The sequence below is a fragment of the Saimiri boliviensis genome, chromosome 2 (assembly GCF_048565385.1).
Source record: "Saimiri boliviensis isolate mSaiBol1 chromosome 2, mSaiBol1.pri, whole genome shotgun sequence".
Taxonomy (NCBI): Eukaryota; Metazoa; Chordata; class Mammalia; order Primates; family Cebidae; genus Saimiri; species Saimiri boliviensis.
Window position 1 is genome coordinate 75,468,848 of NC_133450.1, and position 22,038 is coordinate 75,490,885.

The 22,038-nt window shown below is 37.4% G+C and overlaps 1 protein-coding gene across 2 annotated transcripts in view; it reads right to left on the minus strand.

Annotated features, from left to right (window-relative positions):
- The window catches only part of AP4E1 (adaptor related protein complex 4 subunit epsilon 1), an 89,662-nt gene that overhangs the window by 42,933 nt on the left and 24,691 nt on the right, over positions 1 to 22,038 (minus strand). For both annotated transcript variants that reach the window (XM_074393604.1, XM_074393605.1), the window contains 6 exons: positions 21,374 to 21,447; positions 13,334 to 13,456; positions 13,123 to 13,232; positions 8,691 to 8,819; positions 7,559 to 7,682; positions 7,332 to 7,450 (listed from right to left, as the gene is read on the minus strand). In XM_074393604.1, coding sequence (XP_074249705.1) covers positions 7,332 to 7,450; positions 7,559 to 7,682; positions 8,691 to 8,819; positions 13,123 to 13,232; positions 13,334 to 13,456; positions 21,374 to 21,447 — 679 coding nt within the window. The remainder of the gene's footprint in view (positions 1 to 7,331; positions 7,451 to 7,558; positions 7,683 to 8,690; positions 8,820 to 13,122; positions 13,233 to 13,333; positions 13,457 to 21,373; positions 21,448 to 22,038) is intronic.

The following is a 22,038-nucleotide window of genomic DNA, read 5'->3' on the forward strand; positions in this document are numbered from 1 at the left end:
CAGTAAGCATTTAAGTTCTCACATAATGATGGTTCTTACTACACATAAGAGGCACCTGAGGTGTTTCATAAAAATACAGATTTCTAGGCTCCACCCCCAGATATTCTGATTTAGTATGTCTGTGGTCCCCAAGGATATACATGTGAATAAGCATCAGTTGATTCTTATGTAGACAGTCCACAGGAGAGATCTGAAGAAACACTTACTGGCTGGGCACGGTGGCTGATGCCTATAATCCCAGCACTTTGGGAAACTGAGGTGGGCAGATAATCTGAGGTCAGGAGTTCAAAACCAGCCTGGCCAACATGGTGAAATGCCATCTCTACTTTAAAAAATTAGCCAGGTGTGGTGGCACATGCCTGTAATCCCAGCTACTCGGGAGGTTGAGGCAGGAGAATCGCTTGAACCTGGGAGGCAGATGTTGCAATGAGCTGAAATCACACTACTGCACTACAGACTAGGCATGAGGGCAAGACTCCATCTCAAAACAAAAAACAACACTTATCTATGTCACACATTTAACTTAGGTAACATACAATCCTGTAAGTGAAAGAACTGACAAGGACAGGAGGCAGAGAAATTCTAGGCAAAAAAGGGCAGGGTCCCTGGCGAAGCCCCACCCTCAAGCTAAAAAGCCTGAGATCACTGCCCAAAGTGAGAACTTATATCCCTATTTTCCTATTCAAATGTTGCCTTTTCCTAAACCACCCATGGCCCTGCCCTGCCCCATCCTGTACCTATGAAGATCCCAAACTCAGCCAGCATAGAGGAAGAAGCGGCTGGATGTCATAGAGAAGTAACTTGACTTCAGAAGAACAGCTTGACAGCATTAACTTCAAAGAATCCAGCTACAGACAGCTGGACTTCCAGAGAAATTTACCTTCCCCGCCCTGGTCCCCTTGTCAGCTCCCCTTCCTGCTGAGAGACACTTTCACCGGCAATAAAATCCCCCACGTTTACCATCCTTCAACTCATTCATGCAACCTCATTTTTCCTGAAGAAGACAAGAGCTCAGGAGTGAGTGCAGATAAAAAAGGGCCCACTGAGATGTTAACACTTAAGCCATCTCTGAGGGAAGAGCTAAAAGGGCACTGTAACATGCTCACTGGATTGTTGGGAGTCATGAGTATTCCCTACTAGATGCTGCCATGGGGCCACACAGTTTTGCTGCAGCCAGAGCCCAAAAGCACTCACTCTGGCACCCGCTCACCTGCATGCTTTTCTTTCCTCAAGGAGTTGAGAGCTACAGGATGAGTAAGTGAAGCACCCTGTCTCAAGGCCCACAAAAGGGTCAAGGGAAATCTCCTGTTTCAGAATCATTAATAAACTGATAATTCAGGAAGTGTGAAATCTTTCTGATATAGTTTGGCTCTGTGTCCCCAACCCTAATCTCACCTTGAACTGTAATAATCCCCACATGTCAAGGGCATGACCAGGTGGAAATAACCGAATCATGGGAGCAGTTTCCCCTGTGCTGTTCTTGATAGTGAGTTCTCACAAGATCTGATGGTTTATGTTTGGCTCTGTGTCCCCAACCCTAATCTCACCTTGAACTGTAATAATCCCCACATGTCAAGGGCATGACCAGGTGGAAATAACCGAATCATGGGGGCAGTTTCCCCTGTGCTGTTCTTGATAGTGAGTTCTCACAAGATCTGATGGTTTATGAGGGGCTTCCCCCTTCACTTGGCTTCATTCTCTCTCCCACTGCCCTGTGAAGAGGTGCCTTCTGCCATGATTCTAAGTTTCCTAAGGCCTACCCATCCATATGGAACTGTGAGTCAATTAAATTTCTGCTTTATAAATTACCCAATCTTGGATATTTCTTCATAGCAGCACGAGAACAGATTAGTACACTTTCCTAAGTGGTGTTTATGGAATAATTTAATGTCTTTGGTATAATGTTGGTACCAGCAAAAAAAGAAAAGAGGGAGGCTGAGTGATAGGCAAGGGAAAATGTAGAGCTAGTAAGAAGGAAGGAAGGAAAAAGAAATAGGACTAATGAGTTCAATCCTTAAACAGTATAATTTTTAGGGTGGTTTTATAAAAGATGGAAGGTAGCTCCAGAAGAGCAGGTAAGATGAATCCCAGTTCAAAAATCAGTGGTAATGGACGTCTGCATCTGGGAAGATGGAGAAGACGTTTTTATACCTATTCTTCCTACTAAGCACATCTAAAAACCCTTGATATTATATATAAAACATACAGCAGACTATCTGTTGTCTTATTTACCCCAGACTGGATGTGGAGAGCCAGAAACCTGGAAATGCCAATGGGTACAGACAAAAAGCCCCAAGATGAGCCTGCCCTCTAGTCAATAAGCCAAAAGGACAGAAAACTTTCAGACAATAACCCTCTTATTCCAGCCAAGCACCACACAGAAAAATCTGCAGCCCCACCCATACTAGCAAAGGCAGAGTGGAGAATCAAGACTTCCACCCTCACCAGGCTATAAGAGGTTCCCCAAACTCCCTACCAGGCAACTGAGAAGCCTGAGGGGGATGTCAGGACTTTCATCACCACTGAGCTGTAGAGAGGCCTACTCTCCCACAGTGTCAATGGAGACTGGGCAGGGAGCCTGTACTTTAACTCCACCAAGGAGAAATGCAGTGCCCCTGCCTTTCTCTGATGGGAGTGTGTCAGTGGAAGCCAGGTGAAGTCAGGATTTTCCCCACTATTCAGCAAGCCACCCACTCATAGTGTCAATGTAGGCCATAGAACTGAAGATCTTAATACCCTTCTCTCAACAGTTAATAGGACTAGACGAAGAATCAGCAAGGATATAGAACTCAGCAACACCAATACAACAGAATTTATGGAACACACCACCCAGAAAAAGCAAAACAGATACTTTTGAAGCAACCACAGAACTTATACCAAGATATACTGCACCCTGAACTGTAAAACAAACCTCAAATTTGAAAGAACTGAAATCATACACAGTATTTTCTCTAATCACAATGAAATCAAACTAGAAATCAACAGAAAGATAACAGGAAATTTTCTAAACACTCAGAAACTAAACAATACTCTTCTGAATAATCCATGATTCAAGGGTAAGTCCCAAGGAAAATTAAAAAAACAAAACAAAAAACACTGAACTATTGAATGAAAATTCAGTTAAGAAACTTTTTTTCAAGAAAATTGAACTTGTAATTTAATAACTCCCCCAAAAATCTACAAATCCAGATGGTTTCACTGGAAAATTCTACCAAATTTTTAAAGCAGCATTAACAGCAATTTTATACAAACTCTTTCAGAAAATAGGAGGGAACATTCCCAAGTCATTCTACGAAACAAGTATTACCTTGATACCAAAACTGAAATACCACAAAAATGACAACTACAGACCAACAGCTCTCATGACACTAGATAAAATTCAAGAACACTCCACGAACTATTAAGTTAGTTCAGCAAGACTGTAGGATACAAGTTAAAAATACAAAACTATTGTATTTGTATATACAGTTGGCCCTCTGCATCTAAAGGGGATTGGTTTCAGGATTCCCTGTAGATGCCCTAATCCGAAAATAGTACTGAACTCAATGCCATCAATTGGAACACACTTCTGTTCACATCTTCCACTACTCATAAATTTAATGCCTTTTCCAAGAATTCATCATACACTGTGACCATAACTTTTGTAGTGTCAGGTATGACAGCAAAACTAACATGATTTTTTTTCCTTCTTCACAATTCCTCAGAGACAATTTCTCTTCTTACTTTAGAACTTTATAACCTCAGCATATGATTTTTTTCTTCCCTCATTAAGTCAAGAACTTTCACCTTTTCACTTAAAGGAAGCATTTTTATAGTTTTTCTTTGGCATATCCAAATTGCCAGCATCATAACTCTTGTGCTGTGGGGCCATGATTAAGTAAAGGTTATTAGAATATAAACACTGCAGTAAGGCTACAGTTGATCTGAAAACCTAGACATCTACTAAGTGACTAACAGGCAGGTAGTATATATAGCATGGATACACTGGACAAAGGAATGGTTCAGGTCCCAGGTGGCGCAGAGCAGGATGAACCAGGATGGCTCAAGATTTCATCATGCTACTCAGGATGACACATAATTTTAAACTTAGGAATTGTTGATTTCTGGAATTTTTCATTTAATATTTTCAGACCATGACTGGCCACAGGTAACTAAAACTGAAGAAAGCAAAACTACAGATGGGGGGCGGGGGGATCAACTGTACATGACCTGTATGCTGTAGAAAGAAACAAAAGACAACCTAAATTAAGTGGAGTGACATGCCACATTCATGAACAAAAAAAAAAAAAAAAAAACCAATGGCCACAAAAACCAATAAATTCAGGAAGGATCAACACTAAAGCCATGAGTAAAGAAAGCCTCATAGAATCACCTCACAAATTAGTTATAAATTACAGAAAGGAAAGATATCCTTATAATGCAAAGATCTAGAGGTCACCATCTTTTTTTTTTAATCCCTTTGGTTGAGACTAGGTCTCACTTTGTTGCCCAAGTTGATCTCAAACTCTGACTTCAAGCAATCTTCCCGCCCCACCATAATGATGGGATGACACGCATGAGCCACCTCACCAGGCTACCATCTTAACCCAAACTTATAAACTTACAATCACCAATAAGTGAACCAACTGACTTTATATACAACCTGATATGACGTAGTAGGAAATACACAACATTGCCTATGTAGTATTCTCACTAAAACTGTTCAACCTGAACAAAAATAATCAGATATCTAGAATGTAGGACCTTCTATAAGTTAACAGCAGCCATCCAAAACAAACAAAAAAAATCTATGTCCTAAAAACCCAAATAAAGTGGGGTTCATTATAAAAGAGGCTACAGAGACATAAGTAAAGGCAATTTGTGAGCCTCAACTGGACCTGGGACTGAGAGGAGGAGAATAATAGCCCTAAGAGACATTTTTTGGTATAACTTGATAAATCAGAGTATGGATAGTATATTAGGTGACATTAACAAATTACTATTTACACTTCTTAGGTGTGATCGCAGTTTAATAGTTATGTCATTCACAGAAGATTCATGTTGAGGTTTTAGGGGTGAAGTGTGTCACAGTATATGCAATTCAATTCTAAATGGCTCAGCAAAACAAACTGTATATAGGTAGACCTAGATATACCTACAGATGCAGACATAATAAAACAAATGTAGTTAAAAATATTTAACTGGGCCGGGTGTGGCTGCTCATACCTGTAATCCCAGCACTTTGGGAGGCTGAGGCAGGTGGATCACCTGAGGTCAAGAGTTCAAGACCAGCCTGGCAAACATGGTGAAACCCAATCTCTAATAAAAATACAAAAATTGACCAGGTGTGGTGGCACACGCCTGTAATCCCAGCTGCTCGGAAGACCAAGACAGGAGAATCGCTTAAATCCAGGAAGCAGAGGTTAGAGTGAGCTAAGATTGCACCACTGCACTCCAGCCTGGGCGACAGAGCAAGACTCTGTCTCAAAAAAAAAGAAAAAAATCAACTGAAAAAGCTAAATTAAAAGCATATTTATTATCTTAGTCTTTTAACTTCTCTGCAAACGAGAAAAGAAAAAATTTTATGCAAAAAAATCTGGATAAAATTTAAGCTAACATGCTAACATTTGGTAATACTATAAAATATTAAAATATGCATACCATATCACTTCTCTAAATCTCCCCTAAAGAAACACTCGCCTATATGCACAAGAAAGAATACATAAAGGTGATGGGGTGTACGCAATTACATGTGATTATATTACATAAAATCGTGACCTTTGTCTTGTAAAAGAACTGATCTCCACTACTGGCTTTTGATGAAGCAGGCAGCCCTGTGGGAGTCATGGCAAGAAACTGAAGGCAGTTCTAGCAGCTAAGGACAGCCTACAGTTATCAGTATGAAAGTGAAACCCTCAGTCACAAAAACTCAGCCACAGGAAAATGAATCTGGCCAAAAACCACACAGGAGCTTGAAAGCGGATTCTCTACCAGTCAAGCTTCAGGTGAGACAACAGCCCCAGCCAACACTTTGATTGCAACCCTGTGAGTCCCTAAGCAGAGAACCCAGCTAAGCCATGCCTAGACTCCTGACCCACAGAAACCATGAGATAATGAATTTATATTGTCTTAAGCCACTAAGTTTGTGGTAACATTGCTATGCAGCATAAGAAAACAAGCCTATCAATGACATACTGGATAAGGAAAATGTAGTATACATATACCATGGAATACTACACAGGCATAAAAAGGATCAAGATCATGTCCTTTGTAGGGACATGGATGAAGCTGTAAGCCATTATCCTCAGCAAACTAACACAGGAACAGAAAACCAAACACCACATGTTCTCATAAGTGGGAGCTGAACGATGAGAACACAGGGCACAGGGAGGGGAACAACATATACCAAGGCCTGTCAAGGAGGGTGGTGGGGGTGGAGAGCTTTATGAAAAAGAGCTAACACATGCCAGGCTTAATACCTAGGTGATATGTTGACAGGTGCAGCAAACCACCATGGCACATGTTTACCTAGGTAACAAACCTGCACATCCCGCAAATGTACCCTAGACTTAAAAAATAAAAGAAAGAAGAAAAAGAAAAACAAAAGTTAATAATATAAGCATTCAGCACTGTGCCTGGTACCTTGAAAATGCTTCTTAAAGATGAACCCCTTTCTCTTTAAAATAATTTACTGCATAATTTTTAAAAAATAAAACTAATATATTACAGATAAATGAGTATTCAAATATTCAAACATGGACTCACATAAAAAACACAACAAAAACATTGTAAACACAAACAGAAATTAAGTAAATACCCATATTTAAAAGACTAGACAAGTGAGATGGCAGAGAGAAAAAACTAAGAAGTAAATAGTTAAGTGACAGATGGAGGCCATTTGAAAAACTGACAGTTGAAGGAGTTAGCTGAGTAGAAGTGAATAGTTTCTTTTTTTTCTTTTTTTTTTTTTTGAGATGGAGTCTCGCTCTGTAGCCCAGGCTGGAGTGCAGTGGCCTGATCTTGGCTCACTGCAACCTCCACCTCCTGGGTCCTGGTTCAAGCAATTCTTCTATCTCAGCCTCCCAAGTAGCTAGGATTATGGGCACAAGCCACCATTTCCAGCTAATTTTTGTATTTTTTTTTTTTTAGTAGAGCTGGGGGTTTCACCATGTTGGCCAGTCTGGCTTGAACTCCTGCATTGTGGTCCACCCGCCTTGGCCTCCCAAAGTGCTAGGATTATAGGCGTGAGCCACCGCGCTCAGCCCAGTAAATAGTTTCTGAAGGAAATATGTTAACATTTGGTTTGTAGAAAAAATGTTATGAAAGCTTAGGATTTAATGTACTTTGCTCACCCAACTCATAACTTGAAGAAATCTCTGTGGATAGAACACATTTTCCACATCTAATAAAGTGAGATAAGACTGAACTGCATAGAGTCTTAACTGCTGGTCTTCTGTTTCATCATCAAAACCTACAAAGAAATCGATACACCATTTTAATTTCCACTAACTTCCCTACTCTGTAATAAAAACATTTAACTTTAAAATGTTTACTTTAGAGAATGTAATAGTCTACCAACCTTCTGCTAGTAGTCTCAGAAAGTTATTAGGAATATCAGGATGCATTACATCTCCTCCTACTGAAAACACAGCATTCATTGTCTGAATAAACCATGCATTATCAGGAGCATATGTGTCCACAGTGTTAAGAACAAGTGCACTTCCAAACGCTACTTATTAACAATTACCCTTCTGTAGCAACCTTTTAAAAAATAACCCCAATTCGTCCTAGTACGGCACTTTTATCTTTAATCTCTGCCATAAATTTTTCTATACCCCAGTTTTATGTAAAGTGCTTAGTAAAAGCTTATTTAATAAACTTAATAAACTGAGTTTCTGCCACGTTAGCACCACACTTGCACAAAACAGTCATCCAATAAATAAATGTGAAATAACTATAAGAAACAAACCAGATAACTAGATACAAATAACAGAAAATTATATACACTTAAGAGAAGCTAAATATTGTGGCATGTCTACTTGAACAAGATGTTTAGCCTCTTTTCTAATCTGTTCCCCATCAGTTTTAAAGTTCTATCATTCTGCTGGCCAGAATTACAGCACTGATTAAGACAAAACTATACTTAAGCAATTTCCAATATAATTTAACAGTATCCACTCACTATTTTTTAGAATTATACAATAACATGTCTAAAAGAATGAATATCCTTATGACCTGTAAAATTCTTCTGACTTTTAAGAAACAACTATGAAGAAGAGTAACATGTTAATGGAGTTCCCAACTATTTAATTGTGACAATTTCCAGTATAAAACAATAAAGTATAAGTTTTAGCATTCTGACCACTCCCACACACCCTCCACTTTCCTCCAAAAGCAAGAACTTTTACTCAGAAATCAAGGTAGAAGTAGAAACAAAGCAGGACTTAAAGAGGAATAAAGAGGATAAAGTTTCTCTCTTCCTGCCCAAAATACTGACTATATGAATAACAGAAACCAGGGGAAAAAGCCATCACCTAAGAAGTCTACACAAATTCCTTTTTCTAACAAGAGACACTTGAAAATCAGGAATAAAATTATTGCTGAGTCTCTGAACTCAACTTGCAAGTCACCATATCTACACCAATCATCTTGAAGTCACTGTGTAACTATTTTAAGGCTCATGGTCCAAATAAAGGATATTTCTCAGCCAGCTCTGCTATTTTGCCAACCAAATTGACGATGACATACTCTTCTTTGCTCTGATGTAAATATTCAAGCATTTTCTGGACAATAACTGTTACATTCTGTGCATTAGTAATTCTGTAAAGAAGTTCCAGAGTCTATTTAAAGAAGAGAAATTAAAAACAATGTTGTAAAACTATGCATAACATCAATAAGTACAGTAAAATACAGACTGATCATACAGTTGACTGGTAGTCACTTAAAAGGTAAGAAATGCAAATTTTAATGAAAAGCTTAAGAAAGGTAAAGCTATTGTCAAACAATGAATTATGATCAATTCCAACGTCTATAAGCTTTCTACTGAGATAATCACAATCTGACATCTCTACATGACAGAACACTTAAAGACTAAAAAGTTAAAATACAATACATACGTATTTTCTAAAAACATAACAGCTCTTAAATATATATTACTGACAGCTTTGAGTGTATAAATATATGTGCAAGTATTATATATGTGTGTATAAATCTAGTCTTGGAAACTATTTCCCACACTACAGAAGACAGCAGACTATTTCCCAAACAACAGAAAATAGCATTTGAGTGGGTTAGGTAATAGGCAAACAGCTTCTGTTTGGATGGACAAAGGTTGGTGGCTCAAAGACTTCAAAGCCAGCAAAGCCTACGTTCAAAATCTGTCACCAAGGAAGAACTGTTTTATAGCTATCTTTTTTTTTTTTTTTTTGAGACAGGGTCTTGCTCTGTCACCCAGGCTGGAGTGCACTGGCATAATCTCAGTTCAATGCAACCTCTGCCTCCTGGGCTCAAGCAATCCTCCCACCTCAGCCTTCCAAGTAGATGGGACTACAGGCATGTGCCACCACACCCAGCTAATTTTTTGGTACTTTGTAGAGATGGGGTTCCATCATGTTGTCCAGGCTGGTCTTGAACAAGCTCCCACCTTGGTCTCCCAAAGTATTGTGATTACAGGCATGAGCCACTGTGCATGGCTTGTACCTACTTTCTTTCTTTTTTTTTTTTTTTTTTTTTTTTTTTCTGAGATGGAGTCTCACTCTGTAGCCCAGACTGGTGTACAGTGGCACGATCTCAGCTTGCCACCAAGCCTGGCTAATTTTTGTATTTTTAGTAGAGATGGGGTTTCACCATGTTAAACAGGCTGGTCTCAAACTCCTGAATGCAGGTTATCTGTCCACCTCGGCCTCCCAAAGTGCTGGGATTACAGGTGTGAGCCACAGTGCCCAGCTGCTATAGCTACTTTCTATGAGGTATAAGGAAAATACCTCTCACTGCTTCAAGTAAGATGAAGACCAATATCACAGTAAACTCCTACTTGCATGGCTTTCCACAGCTCTAGATTAAGGTTTCAAAAATATAACTCTCAGAAATCAATGAGTCCAAAGGCAATACTAAGAAAGCATCATTTATTGGTGTTCTAGGATCAGCAATATTGGCTGCAACACAATCTCCACATATTTGTCAAACTTCCTCAATATATTTAGGGTTCTTTCTAATTTTTCAATCCTTAAAGCCAGGACTTCAAGTACAAAGGATAACATATTTTGAAAGCTTTTCTTTGGGGAAGAAAAAAAAAAAAACTGCTTTAGTTAATGCGTAAACGCCACTTAAATCTAAAAACATGTAGGCCACCCCATCAACAGTTTTCAACCTATGGAGCTGCTTCAGACATGCTCCCTGTGGACTCCAAATTATGTTATATAGTTTTAGATAATATACATCAAATTTATTTCCTGTTCTCAGACTGTGAAATATGGCATTTCCAGAACTGAATGGGGTACAGTGTTACAAACTATACTGCCAGAGGTCCTTTCTATTCAGATTTTGTAGCTACTTCTCATCTTCTCTCTTCCTCTATATTAGAGAGGTAATAAAAGCTGGTAAAAGGGAATCCTATCCCAAGCAACAGCTCACCAAACACCCGAGGACCAAAGTTCTTGCCATATCATTTGACAGAGATTAGAAGTGACAACAGCATTGAGGAAACAGTGTTTTAGCACCTTCTTTGGGCACCAAAGATACTCAGTATCTCCCCAAAGAATTCAAATCACTTTTCTCACTGCAGGTAAGACCAAATAGGTCAACTTTCATAATTTTATAAGTCACCTATTTTCCCTTTGACTCTCATTTTTAAGTTAAAGTATAATTATTAAATACAATAATATTACAAACCCTCTATCTGTGGTTTTGCTTCCCATGGCTTCAGTTACCCATAGTCAACCACAGTACAAAATATTAAATGAAAAATTCCAGAAATCAATAATTCATAAGTTTTAAATTGCATGCCTTTCTGGGTAGCATGATAAAACCTTACACCAACCTACTCCATCTGGGACATGAATCATCCGTTTGTATCCACAGTGTATATGCTGCCTGCCCATTAGTCACTAAGTAGCCACCTTGTTTATCAGACTGAAAAAATATAAATATATATATGGTTCAATAGTATCTGTGGTTTCAGGCATCCACTGGAGGTATTAGAACATATTTCCATAAATAAGTGGGGACTACCATATAGCAATAAGAAAAAAACTGTACCTAAGTCAACTTTGTTCAACTTAGTACTCAACTATACAAAGGAAATGCATCTCTGTATCTGTTAAAGTAGAAGGGTCATATGATTATTTGTTACTGTCTCTTGGAGCCTTCTTATTTCTCTAGGATGTCTACACAGAAATTAGTACATCTGCAAACTGTCCAGATCCAAGGCATGCAACAATTTTCAGACTACTAAAAATATGAAATAAATATATATGTGAAGGCAAACTTTTAAAAAAAGTGTGTTTCAAAAATACCTTTTAAAACGTAAAATTTGTAATCTTCAAAAATTAGAGTTGTTTAATGCAAGTGTTCTTAAACTCTCCTATTCTTAACTCATTGCTTTTAAGATATTTAGATGTTTAGTAGATTCTCTTTTTTTAAGAATGTAATCATGTCCTTTGCAGCAACATGGATGCAGCTGGAAGCCATTATCCTAAGTGAATTAATGCAAAAACAGAAAATCAAATATCGCTTGTTCTCACTTGTAAGTGGGAACTGAACAATGGACATATACATGAACATAACGATAAAAGAATAGATCCTCGGGACTCCAAAAGCAGGCAGGGATAGCAGGAAGGGAAAGGAATGGGTTGAAAAACTACCTACTCAGTACTATGTTCACCATTTGGGTGACAGGTTCAATAGAAGCCCAAATCCCAGCATTACGCATATTCATGTAATAAACCTACATACGTACCTCCTAAATCCAAAATTTTAAAAATATTCTCTTAAAAATTATTCTTTTAAATATTTTGAAAATTAAACATTCTTTTAAAAAATTAAATATTCTTTTAAATATTTTTTAGAAATAAAATTTTTTTTTAAAGATTTACTGTTTTTAGAAATAGAAAATTTTTTACTCTTAACTAGGTCCCATATGCCATTTTAAATGAAGATGCTCAATTATTTCTTCCATAAGAATTAAAAGAAATATTTATATAGACACCCAAGTAGAAGAAAATTTACAAAAAAAATTAGAAAGAAGTATAAGTCATATATATAATTATATATATGTATTATAGATAAGTTACATATAATATATATTGACATATATAACAATATTTAACTTCTTTCCTTCTAAGAAGTTAAAATCATTTTATGAATATCTTCATTAATTATTTCAACATTTCTATCTATTTGGCAGGGAATTAACTAATTTTATAGATATAAAAGAGAATAATGATAAATCATCAATTAACATAAACTGCATCTTAAATTGTACAATAACAGCAGCACACCTTAAATTGTACTAATAGGAAGACCTAGGACCAGAATTCAGTCTCCTATTGGTTCGATGCTCAAACCAAAATGATATTAATGAACCCACACAGATGACTGGACCTAATTCCTCCAACTCATAATTTAAAGACATTCCTGTGGACACTGACACAGTACTTTTTAGAAAGGTTACTTAAACTTTAGTAAAAAGAATTAAATAAGCCGGATGCAGTGGCTCAAACTTGTAATCTCAGCACTTTGGGAGGCCGAGGCAGACAAATCACGTAAGGTCAGGAGTTCAACATCAGCCTGGCCAACATGGTGAAACCCCATCTCTGCTAAAAACCACAAAAATTAGCCATGCCTGGTGGTGCACACCTATAATCCCAGCTACTCAGGAGGCTAAGAAGGGTGAATCACTTGAACCCAGCAGGCAGAGGCTGCAGTGAGCTGAGATCGCGCCACTGCACTCCAGCCTGGGTGATGGAGGGAGACTCTGTCTCAAAATAAAAAAACAAACAAACAAAGAATTAAATACACTCAAAAGTCAAAATATACACACAAGCACACATACACACTGCCCACTACTTTAATCTCTCTACAGAATGCCAACAAAATGTTTAAAATTTTAACACTTCACACATACAATTCAAAATACCAGTTTACCTCTCTTTTAATAATGGGATCAGGATGATCTAAACATTCAATTATTGTCATCTGGTGTTGAAGAGCCAGAGTAGGATCCTGTTGGATAACATAAGTAAGAGCCTTCAGTCCTAAAAACAAAGACATATTATACAAAGTGAAATGAAACAAACACATAGCAAATTTCAAAAGCTATCTCTGTAATTTCTGTCAAAAGAACCAATCAGCTTACCTAAATATTTTAGATTTATTTTAGGTGACAGGACAAATTTTCCAATGCACTTGGCAGCCTTCTCAAGTAATTCCGATTTAGGATAAATAGAATAGACTGTATGCACACATTCAAACAAAATAGCTAGAGAAAGAAAAATAAAAATGGCAGGTGTCATGGTAAGATACAACAAAAGAACATATTTGTGTAGAACTTGTAATAAAACTAATTGGAAAGTCCATTTTAGTCAAAAATCTTATTTATGAAATTTTCACAGAAACAAACACTACTGTTTTGAGGCTTACACAGTTACTAGGATTACGTTACCACAATACAATTTTTTAAAACTATATTTACTGATAATAATGATGCATTTATTCACGTAACAAGTATTTACTGAATACCTCCTATGTGCCAGGTATGGCTTCAGTATTATGAATATAGCAGTAAACAAAACAGATGCAAAAAAAAAAATAAAACCTGCCCTCAAGGAGCTCACATTCTAATGGAAACATAAATAATACATTCATTATTCCTATATAAAAATATATTTCCCATACTCCTTTAATGCTTTAAAATGCTTTATTCTCAAATAGCTTCTACTACCTACATGCCAAAACTGTATATGCAGTTTATTTCAGCATAGTTTATTTCAACATAATCATTTTATAGGATGATCCAATATTTATTTCAAAGATAACGGACACTAATCATAAATCTTCAAACTTCTTCTTTAAAATTACCTCAAAGCATATAAAACAATCTACTGGACATTCTGATAGAATTCAAATTTTATTTTCTGACACAGCCAAAAGTCTGATAACTATGACAGATGATCAAAGTGAATGATCAAAATGGACACTAAAGTTTTTTTCACATTCTTTGAAAAAGCATGAGTCAAGGAGTTGGAGTTCTGCCATGGTCAAAGAAAAATCACTAAGAGGCCATTAAGTCCTTTATGGGTTATGGAATCACAGTATCAGAAGTGTGAACAGTTAGGGTACAGAATCAACACTTAAAAACTGTTCCAGTACAAGCTGAAGCATATCAAGTGTCCTGATACAATCACTCCTTCTCTGTTTCCAAAAGCTTAAAACATAACCAGACATTATTTTTATGTACAAAATATAATCTGAATATTCAAGTAACTATGTTTTATACTGTTACCTATCAATTAATGCACAAATAAATTTTATGGAAAAAACTTCTATAAACCTTTTACTTTTTCTCAAATTCACATGGAAAGAAAAAAAGACAAAAATTTAAAACCTCTTCCATAATAGAGACAGAAAAAAAGAAATATTAATTTTTTAAGAAAGGAACTGACTTTAAAGGAAAAACTACAGAGTAAGTTATCTGAAACTAAAGATACTTTGTATATTCAGATGGTATGCTATAAAATTTCTTTGTGCTATGAAAAAAAGTTGGCTTTATGATTTGTGAACTAAACAAACTAAACAAAGAGGGGCTTAGTCAATCGACTAATAAGATAAGGCAGGAATGGAAAGACTTCCACTAAATCCAGTCTTCAGCCTATTTTTATAGGTCTGTGAACTAAGAATAATTTTTACATTTTTAAAAGGCTATAAAAAACAAAACAAAAAACAAAGGAAAACATGCAACAGAAACCTCCATGACCTGAAAAGCCTAAAATTGTATACTATCTGGCCCTCTTTTCAGAAAAAGTTTGCTGAACTGTTAACTACCGTGACAGTCCTAAGATTTCAAATGATGATATTCCATTTTCCATCATAACTCACACATTTTTCATTACAGCTTCCTACCATTAAGAACTCTCAGGCCGGGCGCAGTGGCTCAAGCCTGTAATCCCAGCACTTTGGGAGGCCAAGGCGGGTGGATCACGAGGTCAAGAGATCGAGACCATCCTGGCCAACATGGTGAAACTCCGTCTCTACTAAAAATACAAAAAAATTAGCTGGGCATGGTGGCACGTGCCTGTAATCCCAGCTACTCAGGAGGCTGAGGCAGGAGAATTGCCTGAACCTGGGAGGCGGAGGTTGCGGTGAGCCGAGATCGCGCCATTGCACTCCAGCCTGGGTAACAAGAGCGAAACTCCGTCTCAAAAAGAAAAAAAAAAGAACTCTCTTGCTATCAAATTGTTTTACTAACAAAAGCCAGCTATTACTCATCCAAAATTTAAATGTTTATATTTAGATGCTCATAAGGTTTCTGAGATGCTAATATGGGAAAAAATAATAGTTCAAAAATTGCACTTATTATTTCTCTTTAGGCATAATTGAACTGAAAATGAATTTAATGGATTTGTAAATTATTTTCTCACCTAGAGCTAAGTCCTTTTATTCTCCCACTTTGCAAATATCTGAATATAAGTTCATAACTGAAAGAGCTGCCACTCTGCTATCTCCTCTCTGTGGAGGTGAAGTAAAATACAACTGAGGATTTTTTTTTTTTTTTTGAGATGGAGTGTGCAACCTCCATCTCCCAGGTTCAAGTGATTCTCCTGCCTCAGCCTCCAAGTAGCTGGCAGTACAGGCGTGTACCATTATGCCCAGCTAATTTTTGTATTTTTAGTAGAGATGGGGTTTCACCATGATGGCCAAGCTGGTTTCGAACTCCTGACCTCATGTGATCCACCCAACACAGCCTCCCAAAGTGCTGATTACAGGCATGAGCCACCATGCCTGGCGACATGGTGGCTCATGCTTGTAATCCCAGCACTTTGGGACTAAACTTAAAAATACAACACAGAACTTGGTTACTCTTAAGTACTCTTGGTTATTCTCTTAGTACTAACTCAAATACTATAAAGTAAATATTATTAAATTAAAAATTAATAACGTTCTACCACTCATGACACTGCAGTTTCATCATAGGTATTTTGGGCTGGATTATGTATGCTCAAATAAAATGTGAAGTTATTCTGACACCTTATCCCTCAGAAGAGTTTACTTTCACTTTAATTAAGTTAAGTAAGTATCTACTGCCATTATTCTGGCAGGAGAGAGGGTGGTATCACCCAACGAGAATGGAATCCAGGCTCTCTATTCTGCCTCCTTTGATACCTGGGGATGGAGAGGCTCCTGGTTATTGCTGATGGGAGTATCCTCTGATTCTACCCTGCCTGGGAGAGAGAGGGGTACCTCATTACCGCTCCCTTTGTGGCCTCCAGTGACACCATGAGGGAGTGGCCTCATTACTGCTGATCAGGGGTGGAAGTTCTGACTGTCCACCAGGTTTTCTCTAACACCTCCGCCTCTGAACCCTGGCCGCAAAGAGGGGAAGGGTAGCTCATTACTCCCTACTCCCAGATGGGAAAAATCCAGACTTCCCAAGTCACCTCCACTGACAGTGTAAGAAAGGAGCCTTTCTTATCACCTGGTACCAATAAAATTCCAGCTTCTTCTTGGGCTTCTGTCACCACTCTAGAAGGGGGTCAGGAAGGGTGTTTGGGGGCACCTCTTTACACCTGGTGAGGATGGAAATCCTAGCTTTTAACTTAGCCTTTGCCAGAGGGGATGGGTCCACAGTTTTTTCCTGTGTAGTGCTTGGATAGAACAGAGGCATTGTTGTCTACAAGTTTTCTACCTTGCTAATTTTTTTTTTTTTTTTTTTGGTCCTTTGGTGAGAGAGGGCAGGCTTTTCTTGGGGTGTTTTTGTCTGTGTCTATTGGCATTTCCAGACTGCTGGCTGTTATCCAGTTGGGGTAACTGAGGCAAAAAGAAAACCCAGGGTACACACCACCATGTCTCTTTCCTTGTGTCATGAGGTCTCGAACCAGCCTGATTTTTTTTCTCCACCTTCTTGAGTCTTATATTTCTTATGCATAGTATCCAAGGGTTTTAGGTAAAGTTAGTGAGAAAAAAAAAAAAAAAAAACAGGGAAAAGTACTTTTACCTACCTACTTTTGATGGTTTTGTCCTTCGTACTTCATTTTATATAATTTTCAATTTACTAATTTACTAAAAATTATGTTCTGATGCTATCAGTACCTTATCCAAAAACCTGCCATACCTTCAGATTTACAAAGTCCAAAGTCATTTGGCTGTCATGAGAGGTCCTCCACAATATGGCCTTTCCACTGCTCCCCACCATGAATTACCCTTTCAGACTGGTGAGACATTGTTCTCTGAAACTGTATTTAAACAGCCCCATGTCTATATCTTCTCTCATGTTCCTTCTACCTAAAAGCCCCTTCAACCTCCCTTCTGCCTATCTAAATCTTACCTACCTTTCAGGGTCCTATCAAATCAATAAATTCCTATGTGTGCCCTCAGGCCCTTAATAATCTCTACTTCCTCTGAACTCCTATAACATTTATTCCCTGAACCATCCCTTCACATTCTGCCTTACACTGGTATTAAGCTTTCATGAACAAGTTATCTTTCCACTATATTATAAACTTCTTAAAGACAGAGGTTACATATACTTTTTCATACCCTATACACCACTTTATACAATGCCTGGCACATAGCAGATACTCAATAAATGTCTTTAATGTAATTTATTTCTTGACTAGACACTAAATTGTAATAATAGAGCTTCCATAAAAATAGGATATAGAAAGAATACTGAAACTGATAAAGTAAATAACTTTATCTTCCTTTAATTCAATTAAAGCATATTGCTTATTAATGAAGTGCCAGCTACTGAGATATGCTGGTTATTAAGAGAGACACCGTCCCTGCCCTTATGAGGCTTACAATTTTTTTTTTTTTTTTAGATGGAGTTTCACTCTTGTTACCCAGGCTGGAGTGCAATGGCGCAATCTTGGCTCACCGCAACCTCCGCCTCCTGGGCTCAGGCAATTCTCCTGCCTCAGCCTCCTGAGCAGCTGGGATTACAGGCACGCGCCACCATGCCCAGCTAATTTTTGCATTTTTTTTTTTTTTTTTTTTTTTTCAGTAGAGACGGGGTTTCACCATGTTGACCAGGATGGTCTCAATCTCTTGACCTCGTGATTCACCCGCCTCGGCCTCCCAAAGTGCTGGGATTACAGGCGTGAGTCACCACGCCTGGCCGAGGCTTACAATTAAAATTAACATTCTTAAGCAGTAAAATATCTATATCAGGATTGCTAGAGAATACTCTACCCACTGATATCAGTGTAAGTTATAAACTATATCAATACAGATATAGGGAAAAGCTTCACAATGAAAAGCTAAACGAAGGAAATGAAACAATAGAAACTATGAGGTTTCTGCAGCAAGGTGAAACACTGCTCATGTTGGTTCAAGCAATTTTTTTTTTTTTAAGACAGAGTCTCACTCTGTAGCCCAGGCTAGAGTACAGTGTCGTGATCTCAGCTTACTGCAACCTCTGTCTCCTGGGTCTCAGTTCAAGCAATGCTCTTGCCTCAGCTTCCCGAGTAGCTGGGATTACAGGAATGTGCAACCATGCCCAGCTAATTTTTGTATTTTCAGTAGAGAGGAGATTTCACTATGTAGGCCAGGCTGGTCTTGAACTCTTGAACTCCTGACCTAGTGATCTGCCCACCTCAGCCTCCCAAGGTGCTGGGATTACAGGTGTGAGCCACCGCACCCCACCAAGCAATCTTAATAAAAGGGTCCTAATGAAAATATTGAAAGACATTTTCTCAGGTATACAGTATTCTCCAAATCAAAAGGAACAGGTAACAGTGGTTATCCCCCAGAAAGGGAATTGGGTGGTGGGTGTTAAGGGTGGAAAGGACACTTACTGTTCATTGTATACCCTTTTGTACCTTTTGAATTTTGACCCATGTGCATATATTACCTATTCAAAAAAATAAAAAAATTAAAGCTGAAATGTCAATTAAAAAAAAAAAACTTTCTGCAAAGAAAAAAAAGCAGATTTTTAATTGAATTTTAAGCAGAATTTCTTGAAAGACTTTCAAATCCTTATCCTGGACACTGGTTATGTCACAAAGCATTTTAACTTACTTTAACCTACTGGAAAAATTCTGACACTTTTCTAGATCTTCTCAGAACAACACCTGCTTCAATAAGGGTCAGCCACATCTGTGGCTCCTTTCTCTCACTGCATAGCAGAAACCTATATAATATCAACTGTTTATTATACAAGGCCTGTGTCTAACTTATTCTTCCCTTTACCTCCCACACTTAGCATGGAGAAATACAGTAAGTCAATCAACTCTTTCCTCAATCTACACCTAGTTTAAAACAAAATCAAGTTTTTGTTTCACAGGCACTCAATAAATGCTGGCTGAACAAATTAATAAAGCATCCTTATTGCCTTAATTATCATTCATATATGCAAAACATAAATCTATCCTTCAAAGTTTACTATAACAATTCACTACCATGTGCATTATTTTTCTTATATTAGTTTCATACACACAATCCTTTCTCCTTATTCGTACTGCATCTTTGTCAAGCACTTTTTATTTCAGTTAAACTAATTCAAATTCTGTACTCCAGTCTAACCTATGCTTCTATAACCATTGTTCTTAAAGATCCACAGGTTAGGCCGGGTGGGTGCAGTGGCTCACGCCTGTATTCCTAGCACTTTGGGAGGCTGAGGCAGGTGGATCACGAGGTCAAGAGATCGAGACTCATCCTGGCCAACATGGTGAAACCCTGTCTCTACTAAAAATGCAAAAAAAATTAGCCAGACGTGGTAGCACATGCCTGTAATCCAAGCTACTTGGGAGGCTGAGACAGGAGAATTGCTTGAACCCAGGAGGCGGAGGTTGCGGTGAGCCAAGAATGCGCCATTGCACTCCAGCCTGGGCAACAGTTTTTGAAACTCCATTTCAAAAAAAAAAAAAAAAAAATCCACAGGTTAACTAACTGAAAGAAAAAGGAATGCTTTTCGTCTCCTACTTCATGGTATTTTGCCAGATTAAGAAATGAATTCTCATTTGAGTTACACCTCTCAGTGCCTCTTCTACTGCTTTCCTCCAGAGCATACAAAATTCAAACTATTCTACTTCTACATTTTAAATAGCTCCAAAAATCTCAATTTCCTCACTGAGCTCTCTCAGGCTGATCAAAAAGAATAGCTCCTCCCACTGGCTGTTAAAACTGGAAGTTTTTTTAGTTACTTTCTCAGTTTTCTACCCTCTTCCCCCAACTTACTCTTATCTCCTATTACTAATTTTTAAATTGTATAACTATTGTCTCTCTACAAAATAGGATACTATTATTCAACATCTATATATTCCTATCTATATCCTACTCATCCTTCAGATGTCTTCACAGATATTACTTTCTCAGGAAAACCTTCTTCATTCTTCCCCTCACCTAGACTAGCTGCTATATTCTACCACACCCTACAATCTCTTTTGTAATGCTAACAACACCTATCAATATCCATACATCTAGTTTATAAGCCCCATAATAATGTTTTATTCAATGCTGTATTTTTTTTTTTTTTTTTTTAAAGACAGATTTTGCTTTTGGTGCCCAGGCTGGAGTGCAATGGCATGATCTCAGCTCCCTGCAATCTCCGACTCCCAGGTTCAAGCGATTCTGCTGCCTCAGCCTCCTGAGTAGCTGGGGACACAGGCATGTGTCACCATACCTGGCTAATTTTTTTATTTTCAGTAGAGGTGGCATTTATGCAAGTTACTCAGGCTGATCTCGAACTCCCAAACTCAGGTGATCCGCCCCACCTTGGCCTCCGAAAGTGCTAGGATTACAGGCATGAGCCACTATGCTCAGCCTTCACTGCTGTATTCTAAGTATCTTGCCTAGGGCCTGACAACAGAAATTTAATAAAATATCTGACAAATAGTCAATTCCTTTATTTTAGAACTGTCTTTGAATACTGTAAATTTTTACCAAGTATGGAACAATCTATGGAGTTATCTTCACAATCAATTAGATACTTGATATGTGTTTTCAATTCAGACAATTATAATAATAAACTTAGGTCAAAATTTAGAACATGCCATGAGTTCAAATTACTCCTATCTATATCAGTAATTAAATGTGTACATTGAAAAAATAATAACCCAAAGAACTATCTTAAAATCAATTTATAAAATTCTACTGGAATTTATAGTATTCTAACACAGATATAACTGCAAACTAAAGAACACTGTCAGTCATTAGAGTAACATTTACATATATTACCTACCATATGTGACATTGTGATTTAACTCGGCTCTTCGTAGGGATTCATCAAGAACATCATACATTAATTCACTTGTCCTGTTTAAAAGATATTTTATTTGCAGTAGAATTATAGTATTCTAACCAATAAAACATAGTTTTTCAAACTTCTCTTTAAAACTGAGGATCTACAGAAGAGAAGTGAAAGAAATTCATTTTATGATTAAGTTATGGAAATTTCACTTCTTAAAAGGTCTGCTCTTTTTCATGAGCTAAACTTTATACTTTATCAAAGTTGACTAGTTAGCCAATGAGGTATGTATGTCAATCAACTCTTTCCTCACTGTGCCTAGTTTACAAACCAAGTTTTTATTTGATTGAACATACTACATTTTATAATTTCCTTTCAATAGAATATTTCTAAGTTACTCTAGTAACACTTCATATATCCATATTATTCCAGTTAGTATATTATCTGTATTTTAATCAAATACTATTAAAAAGTATACAAATACTAGTCTTTCCTTGAGCAGAAACTAGGTTCTTCAGAAAGAAAATTCTTACTTACATTTACATAAAATACAAAAAAAATATACTGTGGGTTTGTACCATTCATATGTCTTTATGGTCACTGATTACAGTAACAATAACTGTGACGAGGAAGATACTGCAAAAAAAAAAAAAAAAAAA